The sequence below is a fragment of the Manihot esculenta genome, chromosome 8 (assembly GCF_001659605.2).
Source record: "Manihot esculenta cultivar AM560-2 chromosome 8, M.esculenta_v8, whole genome shotgun sequence".
Taxonomy (NCBI): Eukaryota; Viridiplantae; Streptophyta; class Magnoliopsida; order Malpighiales; family Euphorbiaceae; genus Manihot; species Manihot esculenta.
The window spans coordinates 25,597,065-25,611,051 of NC_035168.2; the positions used below are offsets into that span (position 1 = coordinate 25,597,065).

At 35.1% G+C, this 13,987-nt stretch overlaps 1 protein-coding gene across 1 annotated transcript; it reads right to left on the reverse strand.

Moving 5' to 3' along the window:
- Window positions 1-12,326: 12,326 nt before the first annotated feature.
- LOC110621504 lies at window positions 12,327-13,373 on the reverse strand. Its single transcript, XM_021765785.1, has 3 exons — window positions 13,078-13,373; window positions 12,895-12,978; window positions 12,327-12,774 (listed from the first exon to the last, which is right to left on the reverse strand). The coding sequence occupies exons 1-3, from the start codon at window positions 13,371-13,373 to the stop codon at window positions 12,327-12,329; spliced, it is 828 nt and encodes a 275-aa protein (XP_021621477.1).
- Between the last annotated feature and the right edge of the window lie 614 nt (window positions 13,374-13,987).

Below are 13,987 nucleotides of genomic sequence, written 5' to 3' on the forward strand. Positions count from 1 at the left end.
ACTATTAATTTTACTAAATCAAAATTTTAATATTTTAATAAATTAAGCTTTTAACAATTTAGTAAATAAAATATTTAAAAAACTTAATAAATTAAAATTGTAATAATTTTAATTAAAATTGGCTTAAATTTAAATAAGGTGAATTAAAATTAGCCTACATTTCAGAAATTTAAATTATTAAAATATTGATTTTTTTAAGATTTCAGAAACTTTAATAAATTTAGTTAACATTGGCTTAAGTTTCAGTATTTTAAACTAAAGTTTCTACCAGTTTTAATAACATAAAATTTTAAATCATTTTAATAAATTAAATTTTAATAATTTGGAAAAAAAGTCAAATTAAATTAAATTCAAATTTTTTAGATCAAATAAACTTTTATAGATTTATTAAAGGTCAAATAAATTCAAATATAATATAATGTTTTTTAATAGTAAATATTGTATTTTATAATTTAAAATATAAGAATTTAGTATTTCAATTAATATATAATTTAAAAAAAATACATAAAAGTAGTAAATAATTTTTAAAACTATAAAAATAATATTTTATTATATAAAAATAATATTTTATTATTAAAAAATAATATTATATTAAATAATAGCGAAAAGTACAAAAAAACCCACTAAGGTATTTTTTTATTATTTTTCTCTAAATAATAATTTATTGGCCTATTCCATAAAAAGTATACTTGCTTAATTGAAAAATAAATAAATAAATTGAAGTTACTCGGGTCTTGAACTGAAAACGAAGGTTTGGAGGACCATATCGTGCGAGTCAAGTTCCTCTCCACTCTCTATATTGCTTGTTGGTAAAGCACAATCTCCATCGCCCCAAACACCAGATTGACGAGTAGTTGATCTTGGAGGACCTGCGGCGCCCATTCTTCTTCCTTCGCCCGATTGCAACCAGGTTTGATATCTCACTTCTATTTTTCTTTTATTTGTTGTGAGAATTTGTCCATAGATGATGTTAACAAACCAATGACTGTTGGAAGATTAATGAAATTCACTGTTGGAGGTCTTGTTTTGATTTTCTATAAAGTTCAAAAGAACCTATAATGCTCGATAAGGTTGGAGGCACAATATATTGTGGGTTTGATTTTCGATATTTTATTTTAGCTCAATAATCTTAGGGGTGATGGATTCTCGTAGCCCCCAATTGTTTTTGAATAATTCTCAATGTCCCCTAAGTGATGGATTGTTAGAGCAGTTCCTGGTGGAACTGAAATTATTGTCATTCTAAATTCATGAATCGAAGATAACGGAGAGAGTGAAGAAATCCCACTTACAAGCTGCTGATATAGTTCTATACAGAAGGAATACACAGTTTTAAAGACTATCAAATGATTAGGTATATGATTATTGACAGTTGAGATAGTGTAAAGGCACCCATTATACTTTTTATTTTTCATTTTCTTATTTATTTTTTGTCTAGCTGTAGATAGAGGATAACATTAAGAAAAATTCCCACATTTATTTCTACTCCTAAGTAGTAAAATCCTATGAGCTGATTGTCAAAGTGCCAAGTAAATTTGCCTTCAATATGTATGTCTAAAAACTTGTATCACCAAATCTGTGTATAGAAAACTGGTATGGACCAGGAACTGAATCTCAGTTCTTGGTGGATACCAGGGAATGATATCAGTCCCTGATCGTGCATCAGGAACTGGTCTCAGTTTCTAATTCCTGGTGCATACCAGGAACTGACACCAGTTCCTGGTGTGCACCAGGAACAAAAGTTCCATGTAGCAATGGAATCATGTGGATTTAATAATATAATTGTTAGCTAGTGTCTGCATTTGGGGGATCAAGAAACTCTCAGATTAGTTGTTTTCGACACATCTGCTACTTTAATCTCCAGCCTCATAGTAAGTCTAAATATTCTGGTTCCAATAAGTAAGCAATTGCAACTTCTATTTTATCTTATTATCCTAATTAATATATTTATATTTATATTGATATGTTGAATTTTTGAAGTGGTACAATTTTTAAACAAATCTGACAGACATGCTTCATTGATTTATGAAATTATTTGAGTTCAATTTATTATAATTATATTCTTTTGACTGTCAATTACAAAAAAATAACATCCACCCTTGAATTACAATGATCTATAAAACACACATTATTCCATGGTTTTGATTTTTTTTTAATTCAAAATTTATCAGTTTAGGAACACAAGATTAGTTTAGGTAATAGGTACCCATGTGTCTATATAGTCTTAGATCAAGAAAATTCCTTTTGATTTTTCTTTTTTCAGTTTGATGGTTAAATTGATAATGCCAAAATCCCATTGGAGCTTGACATGTTTTATTTACCATTTCTGATGAGATTAACATGGATTCTTTACTTGAAAGACAGCAAATTCAATGAAAAGTATGAAAAATGAGTTGATTACCAATGAGAAAGAGCAAAAACTTGAACCTGCAGGTTCCAATTCGATGCAAAAGAAAACAAATAAGAAATGACTATAAAATATAGATGAAGTTAAAAGGAACCTTGTAAAAATCCAAAACATAGATTCTAAGAAAGCTGTCTTTGCTCACTTGTTTTTTGGGGCAATTACGCTTAACACAATAGCTAACTAATGAACCTAAAGCATCATTTATTTTTTGGACTATGTGCATGGAAGTTGGTGTATTTCATATTGACAAATGCTTCTGTTTGAACATCTGGACAAGACAAACAGAGGTGGAGGCCAGAATATTACTCATTGTTCTAAGAGAATTTTCTTGCTTTTGTCTATTCTGAATGTCAACTTCTGACAGATGGTTATCACATCAGAACTAGTGCATCCATAGAGGTGCTATTGTTGACTCAAAACTCAACTGAATCATTGTAACCCTCATATTGAGATCTTTTATAGTCAGGGGTTGGAGTCGTCCCAAATCTTTGTACATTAATATCCATATCTTTTATAATGGAAACCATATACTTTTAAGGTGATCTATTATTTCTCATATTAATCAATTGATTTAATAAAATGAGTATTAATAAATAGGCAACTACTAAATTATATGTAAGCAAACTCCTATGACTAAATCAATTGTAACTATTTTATTATAATGATATGCTTTAGTGGGGAAAAATTTCCCACAAATCGACAAACTTTTAATGAAGAAAAGTTTTGCTGCAAAAGTCATATCTTTTAGTGGGGAAGATTTTCGCTGCAAAAGTTTTATTTTTAGTGGGAAAACTTTTCTCTAATAAACTATATTTTTAATGGATCATATTTCCCCATAGAAAATATAGCTTTTGTGGTGAAATAATTTCACCACTGTGATCTTTTGTTTCACACTTCTAATGGCAACGTTGTGACTAATTTTATATTCACTACAAATTTTTATAGTGGTGTAATTCAAGATATAATGTGGAAAACTTTCCCCACAAAAAATCTGTTTTCTTAGAGTGTGATTTGAAAAGAAGAAAGATAGAAATAAAAAAATGCTTTGAGAAAATGGATGAAAAGTAATGACTTAAATGTAAAAATGAGCTTTATAAAACATTTTTCTTTAGCTTCATGTCTTCATTCCTTCATGATGAAGGTGACTTTTAAATTTATTCTTCCTTCTAACTGTCCTTTTCCTCAGTAACATCTCTTTGGTTTACTGCATGAATAGATACCATAGCATGCAAAAAATGATTGGCAATCAAATACAAAAACTTCACTTTATTCTTTTATTTCGTTCTTTTATGTCTCAGCTCCTGTTCAGTTTTGTGCTTAAAGTTTGTGTGAATCTTTGTTTATAATTAAAAAGAGTGACGAATGTATGAAGCTATCCGAATTTTATGGGTTTCAGTATGCAAAGTATTTACTGGCACTTGTATTAATCAAACATTTATTTGTGAATTCAAATGGTTTTAGGAATTTTAAGTAAAAACACTTTTGTTATTTTTAGGGTTTTCTAATCGCAAAATTAAGGCGCCGTTTGTTTGTGGAACATAACTTGCATTTGAAAAATATTTTCCGGTGGAAAATGTTTTCATTGAAAAAATTTCTAATAAAATGACTTATTTTTCATTGTTTATTAATTTAAAAAATAAAATATATTGACAATTTTATATATAAAGGTGTTAATAAGATTCTCAAAAGAGGAAGTCATTTTCTGTAAAATAAGTTAATTTTTCTTTTAACTAGAAAAATATTTTATGTGAGACTAATTTTTTTGAGTGCCTCAAATACCAACAAATGTAGAAAACATTTTCTTGAAAAATATTTCCTAGGAAACAGAAGGAGCCTTAAAAAAAAGAACGGAATGAAATGATCTATATGTAAGTGATAAAGAAGCTATGATTTTTTTTTTAAAAAGAAAATAAGATAATCAAATTATTAATAAGCCAATATTCAACAACTTAACTTATTCAAAAAAGGAAAAAAAGAATGTAACTGTGATTTGTCCATATCAATTTGTTAGCCATTTTTGGTTCACAGGATAAATTATTGACACATTTTTATATTGTGCTAAAATTAATCATTAGTTGTTATCTTTTTAAAGCCCAATTAAAACATAGTGATACTTTTAAAATCAAATCCTTTAATAATTTTGTTAAGGGCATATTAATTATATTTTTTTTTAGTTTTTAATATTTATATCTTTTAATCTGTTGTAATTTTAAGAATCTTATTATTTAATATCTGTAATTTTTTCTATATATATATATTTTTAAGTAGGGGATTGGGGGTATCAGACTTGAGCCTGAGTCTCCTAAGTGAGTAATATTTCTTTTTACCATTGGATCAAACCAGACTAGGCTTGCTATATATTATGTTATTTCTGTAGTTAAAATTAAAATAAATGTTTTAATTATTTTTTTAAAATATGTATTGTGTAACTAATTTTAACAAACCATAGAGAGCTTAGAGTAATTTATCCCCCCGCATATTACTCAAAACAAAATATCTATTTGGTTTGGCTAAAAAAAAATCTATTTGGTTAGAAAAATATGACTAATTTGCCTCTTGGCTCAAATCGTTCTAGGGTTGCACTTCTCTCCAACTCAACTTTCTCTTTGCCTCCGGAATCCTCCAGAGCTCATCAACATGGCTAGTACCAAGGTCCAAAGGATTATAACCCAACCCATTGTACGTTTAACACTTATGCTTCTTGTTGTCTTTAACCCCCAACTTTTATTTGTGGCTTTTTTGTCTCCTTCCTCCTCTCATTTGTTGCTTTACTTTGTGCTTACTGGGATATGCTGCATCAGAACCTGATTTTCAGGTTTCTTCAAAGTGTAAGTCAGTTCTTCGCTTATTCTATTCTTTTACTCATTTGGGTTTGCTTAAATTAGGTTGTCCTTAATGGGAAGCTTAATACTTGCTTCTTCTTCTCTCTCTTTTTTATGTGGTTCTCATAGAAAGCCCGCATTCAAATATGGCTTTTTGAGTAGAAGGATCTGAGAATTGAAGGCCGAATCATTGTAAGTTTTGCACCTAATTTTAGTTGTTTTATTTTTATTTTTCCCGTTAGGAAATTCTTGTTTTATGACACTTGGTTTAACTTCAAAGTTATTATTATTTTTCTAGTTTGGTTTCATGGGATAAAACTTTCAATACGTATTAAATAAAAAAAGTTGAAGGTTCTTAGAGGATGTTCCAACCCTTGGTTTGCTAACACTTCTGCTTGGTTTAGGCTTATCCATGCAATTCTATTTTCATTATTGTACTGCTGTGTTTGTCTTAATTTGAGTTCTTTCACTTGTATTGAGATTCAGTATGCAGTCACCTGCACATTGTCTTTATTGCTGCTAACAAACTCAGTGACCTTTATTGTAATTCATTCCAGAATTATCAAGAATAATACTTTCTATTATCTTCTAACGAATTCTCATTTTTCTTTTCTACCTAAACTCTCTCTATTCTTCTTTCCTCTGCACATTCTTTGGTTGGGTTTCTGAAACCCTAATGTATCCTTGGTATAGTGTTTGAGTTGGAAGGTTTCTTGATTAAGAGTATCTAGAAGAAATGAGTGCTTTTATTTTTCCAGGATGAACCATTCTTTGCACTAAGTTAAGTTTCTATAATCTGGGAAATGGTGATTGATCTCGTTGTTATTAGAATTCCATAAAGCCTATGGAATTGTACTAATTTTTTTTGTTTTCTTTCTGATTTGTTGTACCTGTACCCTTCTTATACACACTATGCCTTGCCCTCTTGGACTTGAATTTGTAGTTCCATTGGCATCATTCATTTGCTTGGGAGTATTGGAATCTAAAGCCTTCTCTTGTCTACATCCGATCCTGCATTATCTGTTCGTCTGTTGACAATTTAAGCTAAAAATAAAAATTAATGAAAGGAAAAGAAAGTTATATGAAGACACATGTAGTTTTTTCTATTTAGTCATTTTCTTATCTTAATTAATGGCATGTTTGTCAAAGGGGAAAGGGGCCAAATGCACACAGCAGTAGTTAGAAAAAATAATTGTTTGACACCAAAACTAGTAATTGACACTTAAATCAATAAACATCATTATAATATCAATATTTCATTCATACTCATAATATCAATATGTGACATGTAGAAGAACTAGGTATAGAAATAAGTAAGCGTTTGGGCGGGAGCAATTGTTTTAGCTAGCTGACTTGTATATAAACAGCTGGAAAGGCCTATTCAGGGCAATCATTCATCAATAAAGTTAACTGTTTTTCCCTCCTAAAATTCTCTCTCCCTCACTTTCTCTTCTCTCTCTTTCTGTTATTCTAGTAACTATCACTGGGACTACCAGATCTGTTAGGGATTCCTAGCATTTGGTATCAGAGCGCAGTTGATTCTGACTGAAAGTGGTGCATTGGAGTAGCAAGATGACTAGATCTCATATTGTTAGTGCTCACGCTGTGAAATTGGCAGAGTTCGAAGAGCAATTGCAAGAATTGCAGGTAATTGCCGTTGGAATTCTGAAGAATTGAAAGGATTCAAGGATGAGATGAGGACTTGTATATGAGAAAAGTTGATTGTGGTCACCGCCAGCCTCAAGAATTTTGTTCTTGATGAGTTGAAAGTATTGTTGATCCATCTGGTGGGAAATAAGGGCAAAGGAATTGTGGAAGAAAGCAGAGGCATCTTGCCCATATCGAGAAATAGGGAAGCAACTCTCAGCTTGCCGGAGCTGCAATTACAACAAGTCCAGAATCCAAAGGTAATCACCTCCCGAAAATTAAGCTGATTACTTTGTGTAAAGTATTTTGAAGTCTATAAAGTCCTTAATGAATAGAGAGTAGGGATAGCAAGTCTTTTCTTAATCGAGAGAGATAATGCATGGTATCATAATCGAAAGAAAAATTAGAACTCTTATGTTTGTGAGGTGTCACAGATTTGGTGAGCTCAGATTAGAGGATGCAGTGGAAGAATTCATGAGGGTTAGGCAAGAGGGTAGTGTTGGGAAATATCAAGATAAATTTGAAGAACCAAGGGTTAGAATGGATACCTTAATGCTAGGGTTAGAGGAACCTTATTTTCTGCCAGTCTTTATTGGTGGATTAAGAGATGATATTAGGCTTATGGTCAAGATGTTGAAGCCTAAAACTCTGTCCCAAACATGAGAGAGTACCAAATTATAGGAACAGTTAGTAGAGAATGGTAGAAAGCCCAAGCCATTCAGTAAACCGTATCAATCAAATCCTGGAACTTACAAAACCAACGCCTATTATCAAAACCCTGCAACCTATAACAAGACTACCTTACCTAATAAAAATTTTTCCTATCCACCAAAATCTCTCAATTCTGAATCATCTTAAAACTGTAAAGCGAACCCTACTATATCTAAAGCTGCAATCACTCAACCTTCCACCTCCATTTTTCAAAAACCCTCCTACAATAACTAACAGTCCACTCAAGTTGACAAAAGACTAGCTAAACCTTGCCGTAGGTGTGGGGAGAGATACTTTCTTGGCACATATGTAAAGCCAAATTTGTGATGGCTGTGTAGATAGAAGAGATTGAAAGTATGGGCAATGAAGAGATTGAGCAGGGAGCAAGGACAGTGACTGTTGAGATAGTAGAAGAGGGTAATGAGGAAATGACCTTGTCTGTTCATGCATTAAAGAGCAGCCAAGGAACAGACACCATTAAGGTGCAGGCATCTTACAGAAATAGGCAACACAGTTGTACGCCAGCCCCATTTCAGCTGTGACCGTAGTAGATGGCAGAAAAATAGCCAACACAGTTGTATGTAAGGCTTTTAATTGGAAAATTCAAAATTCTACATTCTCATTTGACACGAGGATTTTGGATCTTAGGGATTTGACATGATATTAGAGGTAGATTTGATGAAGAGTTTTAATATATCCTTTTTGACTTTGAGGGAGCTACAATTACTCTTCAAAAGGATGGGAAATATGTGACTTTGCAAGTGTTAACTGATATTAATCCTCCACCTGCATTGCTAGCTTGCAGCAATTTGTCTCTACTAATGCATAAAGGAGGCTGACTTTACCAGTCCTATCTTCTGTGTGCAGATTGAATCTGAGGAACAACCAATCCAACCCCTTGTGAACTGTGACACTTTTAAAATTGGTGTAACTGACCTCCCATCCTTACAAATCCTCTTAGATAAGTTTGGCAGCACATTTGAGGAATCAAAGAGTTGCCACACGCACAAGTAGATACGGAATCCAAAGATTTGATAAACCCACCTCCTATGGCACCCCAAACTTAGAGAAGCTGAAACACCAATGATCGAAGGATTTAAATGGGAATCTGACAAACGCCACAACGAATAGTTAATAAGTTAGCCAAGATACCTGGTGCAATTGATGAAAGCAAATCCTCACTCTCACTCAAACCAATACACGCCAAAGGCATGAAAAGAATTCTGAAAATTTTGATTAAAAATTGCCTCTTACATGTGTTTCTTATCCTTATATAGTAAGGAGAAAAAATAAAACCCTAAAACAGTCCTTTTAGGGCTGGCCGAACCACATGCAAGACCCAAACCCAATCACACACTAAAAAAACACATCAGACACATAAGTATTAAAACATAAGGCCAAAACATGGTCCAACACTCTAAAACTTAAAAGATAAAATATGATCAGAATATAAGCCCAAACAAAACTAAAATAAAACGAGTGTTTAAATAATAAAATATAGCAAGCCCATCATAACAAAGCTGAATCTTCACAAAAGCCTTTCTTCATCTTCACTTTAGGCTTTCCTTTGTGTAGTTTTAGTCTATAGGTTTGATTAGGCTCCCTAAGCCTATGATTGCAAGTGTTGCACCAAATCTGCCTCATATGAGTTGAAGCACGCCCCAAATATATATGGATCATATGAATATGATTTTGAATTCCTTTTAGATCCATTTGAATGACATAAGTTTGCTCCACACCATTGTTAGAAATTTGCTTTATTGAATCCGTATCACTGTTTGTGGGGAACGAAGAAGATTTTTTCATCACTAGAGTTTTCATCCTCATAACAACCGCTGAGATCCACATGGCCAACCACAACGAAAACTACACCGGAAACACCTCGAACGACTTGAGCTCCACCCATGAAAGTCCACAGTTTTCATTCTCTAGCCCTACGGTCCCATTAAACCAACCATCTGTATTGTTTAATCCCTCGCCGAACTTGGCAGGGAACGTGCCTAGAACCACTCTATCTGACCAAGAGCTACAAAACATGGCTCTCTAACTACAAAACACCGCCTATTGGCTGGGAAAAATGTTACAAAAAAAGGGACTCAACACCCCATTGAGCGTACCACCCCAGCCTACCTTGAACCACCAAGTCCCTCAGCAAAGCAGCAGGAGGATAGGCGAAGAAGATGGAGAGGCTTGTAAAAGAAATGAGCCCACAGCTAGAGTAAGGGGCCAAGTAATAAGAGAGCTCATTGAAAATGAAGAAGTCGAAAGCTATACCTTCCAGCCAATACGAGGATTAGGAAGTGAAGAGTCGGAGGGAGGCTACCACCTAGAGAAGCGGCCGAGAAGGGAAGAAGCGGATGTAGACCAAAAACTGAAGAGGATGAAGGAGCAACTCTTGGCAGAACTAGAGACACGAGATAACAACAACCCCTTGCTACCTACCTCATCCCCATTCGCGAGATGGGTGCAACAAGAGACTATTCCTAAGAAATTTATGATGCCGCCGATGGCTCGCATACGATGGCATGGGAAACCACTAAGAGCATGTCCTCACTACAAAATGTTTATGGAGCTTCAGACCCATTTTGATGCTTTGATGTGTTTCCTATCACCCTCACTGGACTAGCTTGGGCATGGTTTAACAGCCAAGAGGCAGGGAGCATTAAGAGCTTCATGGACTTGGCTGATGTATTTATCAACAGGTTCATTGCAGGGGTCCCAGCGGAGAGAAAAATGAGCTACTTGGAGAGAGTCAGACAAAGAATGAATGCTGCAACTGTTGGTTGATCATTTTCTACCTGGAGGCCACCGGCACTGTTGATTTGGCCACTAGATTTGCTCAAATCCACATTCGAGGAAGTCCCTTTCTCTTGATTTCAATCTTTTGCATTAAGGACAATGATAGGATAGGTGTGGAGGTGTATTATTTCTGAATGTTTTTCTGCTGTTTTACTGTACATACAGTTTTAGTTTTAAAACATATCTATTTCTTTTCACACATCTTTGTCTTCTATTTCTTTTTACATATACACATATTTCTCTTTAGATATACTCATATTTACCTTATCAAAAAAATTTTTCTCCCTTATGCACAAGATTTCACAATTTCTGCTTTACTCAGTATGATAGCTAAGTTATATGAACCTCTTTCTCTTGACCCATTGATTTGCCAACTCTTTAAACCTATATTGAATCACTCGTAGTAAGTTGCATTCATTTTGGGAGTTTTTTTTTTTTATAAATGAATCTTTCTACTTATTATGGTTCATATGGATATGACATAACTCAACAGAAAGATGAACAAATATGAAATTGTGTGTGTGATGAAGAATGACTTATGCAGCAATTTGTATCTTGATTTGCCCAAACCATGACAGTCAAATTACTAAAAAAAATTATAAAAAAAAAAATTGAAGGCACAAATCAAAAACCTGCTCCAACGGTCAAAGGCTATGAGCAGAGCTAGTAGCCACTTGAACAAGTGACCAACTGAGTAATCGGGGGTGAGTATCACAAATATGCACCTTCGCGTAAAAAGGTTGATGACTTTTTCAAGTAAGAGTAAAGTGCACAAAGCTGAAAATGTGCTGGAATGGCAAGGGTAGATCATTCTAAAAAATTGTATAGTCAAATTAAACAAAATTTATGCATGAATGGATATATAAACTTTCTCTCTCTTAAGCACATTTTTCCTACTATTATTAGTACTAAATTAAATATTTTCTAGCTAATTTTGTGATTTTTGTCATATTTTGCAGAAAAGTATAAAAAAAAAAAAGAAGATTTGGTGAAAAAGGGCATAAAAAGCATAGAAACTGACTTGACTAGACGATTTGGAAAAATTGTCTAGTGTACTTCACAGAGGCCAAAAGATTGCACAGAAATCCGGAACTGACTAGATCTGCAAATAGTGATTTGCCCAGAATGATTTGCTCAAATCAACTGGACAAATCAACAGATCAACCAGAGGATTGTACGAAAACCCGAAACTGCCCAGGCTTGCATAAACAGTTCTCAGATAGTGATTTGCCTAGAATGGTTTGCCCAAATCAACCGGAAAAATTGACAGTATGCACAGAATCAGTAGCAAGCGGAAAAAATTTCAGATTTGAAAATTTAGAGACTTGGTCATCATATTAAAAATGCAGGACCCACGCCAGAATCTCCTCAAATATGCGGCACAAAGACTTCCTTAAATTAAGGACTTCTATTCATAAAGAAACACATCTAAGGAAGGAATCCAAAATTAAATCAAAGACAGACTTCATTCCAAAAAAAATTGTTGCTAGGGTTTTTACACCTATTTAAACACAGCATTGAAGGCAGCCCAAGATCATCATACACCCGATTCTGAACACAGCAACGAATCACCCTTCTCATCCCTTTTCTCTTTTGTTTCTTCTTTGTAAGCCACGAGTGGCTAAAAACTCTATCTCTAGTTGAAGTTCGGAAGAAATTTCAGTTTCTATATGAATTGAGAGATCTAAACTCTATTGTTAATATTTTATTCTTCAATATTTATGCAAATTATGTTCTTCATCTTATTATTGTTTTGTCATTGGATCAATAGAGTCTGCTGTTCTTGATTTCAAAGTAGTGTATTATTAGTTTAAATGCTTGAAGTCCGTAATTGCTTAGGTTGTTCAAACACAAGTAACAATTAGTATAACAACAAAGAAGTTAAATAATCTAACTCAAACTCACCACGCGGCTGGTCAGTTAGAATTAAGTCTCTCTATTACTTAAAGCAGTTGACAGTGCATTTGGATACCATGAGCATCTTCTGAAGAGAAATAGATGGTCACATGGGAGTGTTCTACTATTTGCATGACTTCAGCACTGCTTCCTTCTCCACTCCTGCTCATTCTTCCTCCAGATCCTCCCACGATCATGTTGATTGTCCCATTGGACCCATTATTTACGACTCCCCCCGTCTGCCTATGAGGCCTCTCCCCCATCACATTTTGCTGAGGTCTCTGCCCCTCCGGTTTCTTTACAAAGTTCATGAGGTGCCCCATTTTTATGAGCTTTTCTATCTCATTTATCAGCTGGTAGTAGTCGTTGGTGTCATGGCCATGAGTTCGGTGATACTGGCAGTACTTGTCCGGATCCCTTCGGTTGGCCTCGGCTTTCATGGGTTTGGGCCACTGTATAAAATCTTTTTCTTGCACAACTACAAGCACCTCGACCCTAGACACATTTAGAGGAGTGATTACCTCGGGGATTCAGGATTGATACGGCCTCTGCTCTTTCCTTTCCTATGGGTGTCTATTCAGCATCTCTAGCCCTCGATTATGTCTTTTCTCTAACCTTTCCTGTTGTGTGTCCTCCACTGCCTTTCCCCTATCTCCTCCTTCCCTGGCGAACCTGCTTGTGGTCAAGGCATCATCCTGCCTGATACACTTCTCAGCCCGTTTCATCAGTTCAACCAGGGTAGTGGGCTACTTTCTGCATAATGAGCCAAAAAACTCAAGGGATGTGGTCCCTTTCTACATGGCTTCCACTGCCCTTGCCTCATCAAGCTTGAAGATTTGCAGGGCCTCAGAGTTGAATCTGGCCACATATTCTCTTAGAGACTCATTCCTTCTTTGCGAGACTATCTCCAGGTAGCTCGTTTTCCTCTTCGCCGAGACTCCCACAATGAACCTATTGATAAAGACGTTAGCCAGGTCCATGAAGCCTTTGATGCTTCCTATTGTCAGATAGTTAAACCATGCCCGAGCTGGCCTTGTGGGGTTAGTGGGAAAGACTTTGTACATCAGGGCATCCAAATGAGTCTGGAGCTCCATAAACGTCTTGTAATTCAGGATGTGCTCTCAAGGGTTTCCCGTGCCGTCGTAAGCTGCCATCGGCGGCATCATAAACTTCTTGGGAATGGTCTCCCACTACACCCATCTCGTGAATAGGGAGGACGTAGGCAGCAGGGGGTTGCTGTTATCTCGTGCCCTTAATTTTGCTAGGAGCTGTTCCTTCAACCTTTCCAGCTTTTAGTCTACATCTATCTCTTCCTGTCTTGACCTCTTTTTTAGGCAGTATCCTCCTTCCAACTCCTCACGTCCCGATCCTCGTATCAACTTAGAGGAATAGTTCTGGACTTCATCATTTTCGATGAGCTCTCTAAGCATTTTGCCCCTTGCTCTAGCTGTTGGCTCACTTCTTCTGCAGGTCTCTTCACCTCCTTCGCTGGTCCTCCTGCTGCTTTGCTGAGGGACTTGGTGGTTCAAGATAGGTTGAGGCCTCAGCCATAGGTGGTACACTCAACGGGGTGTTGAGTCTCCTTTGCTATAACATTTGTCTCAGCTAGTGGGCGGTGTTCTATAGTTAGATAGCCATATTTTGTAGTTCTTATTCAGAAATGATGGTTCTGAGCACGTTCCCTACCGAACTCGGTGAGGGGTTAAGC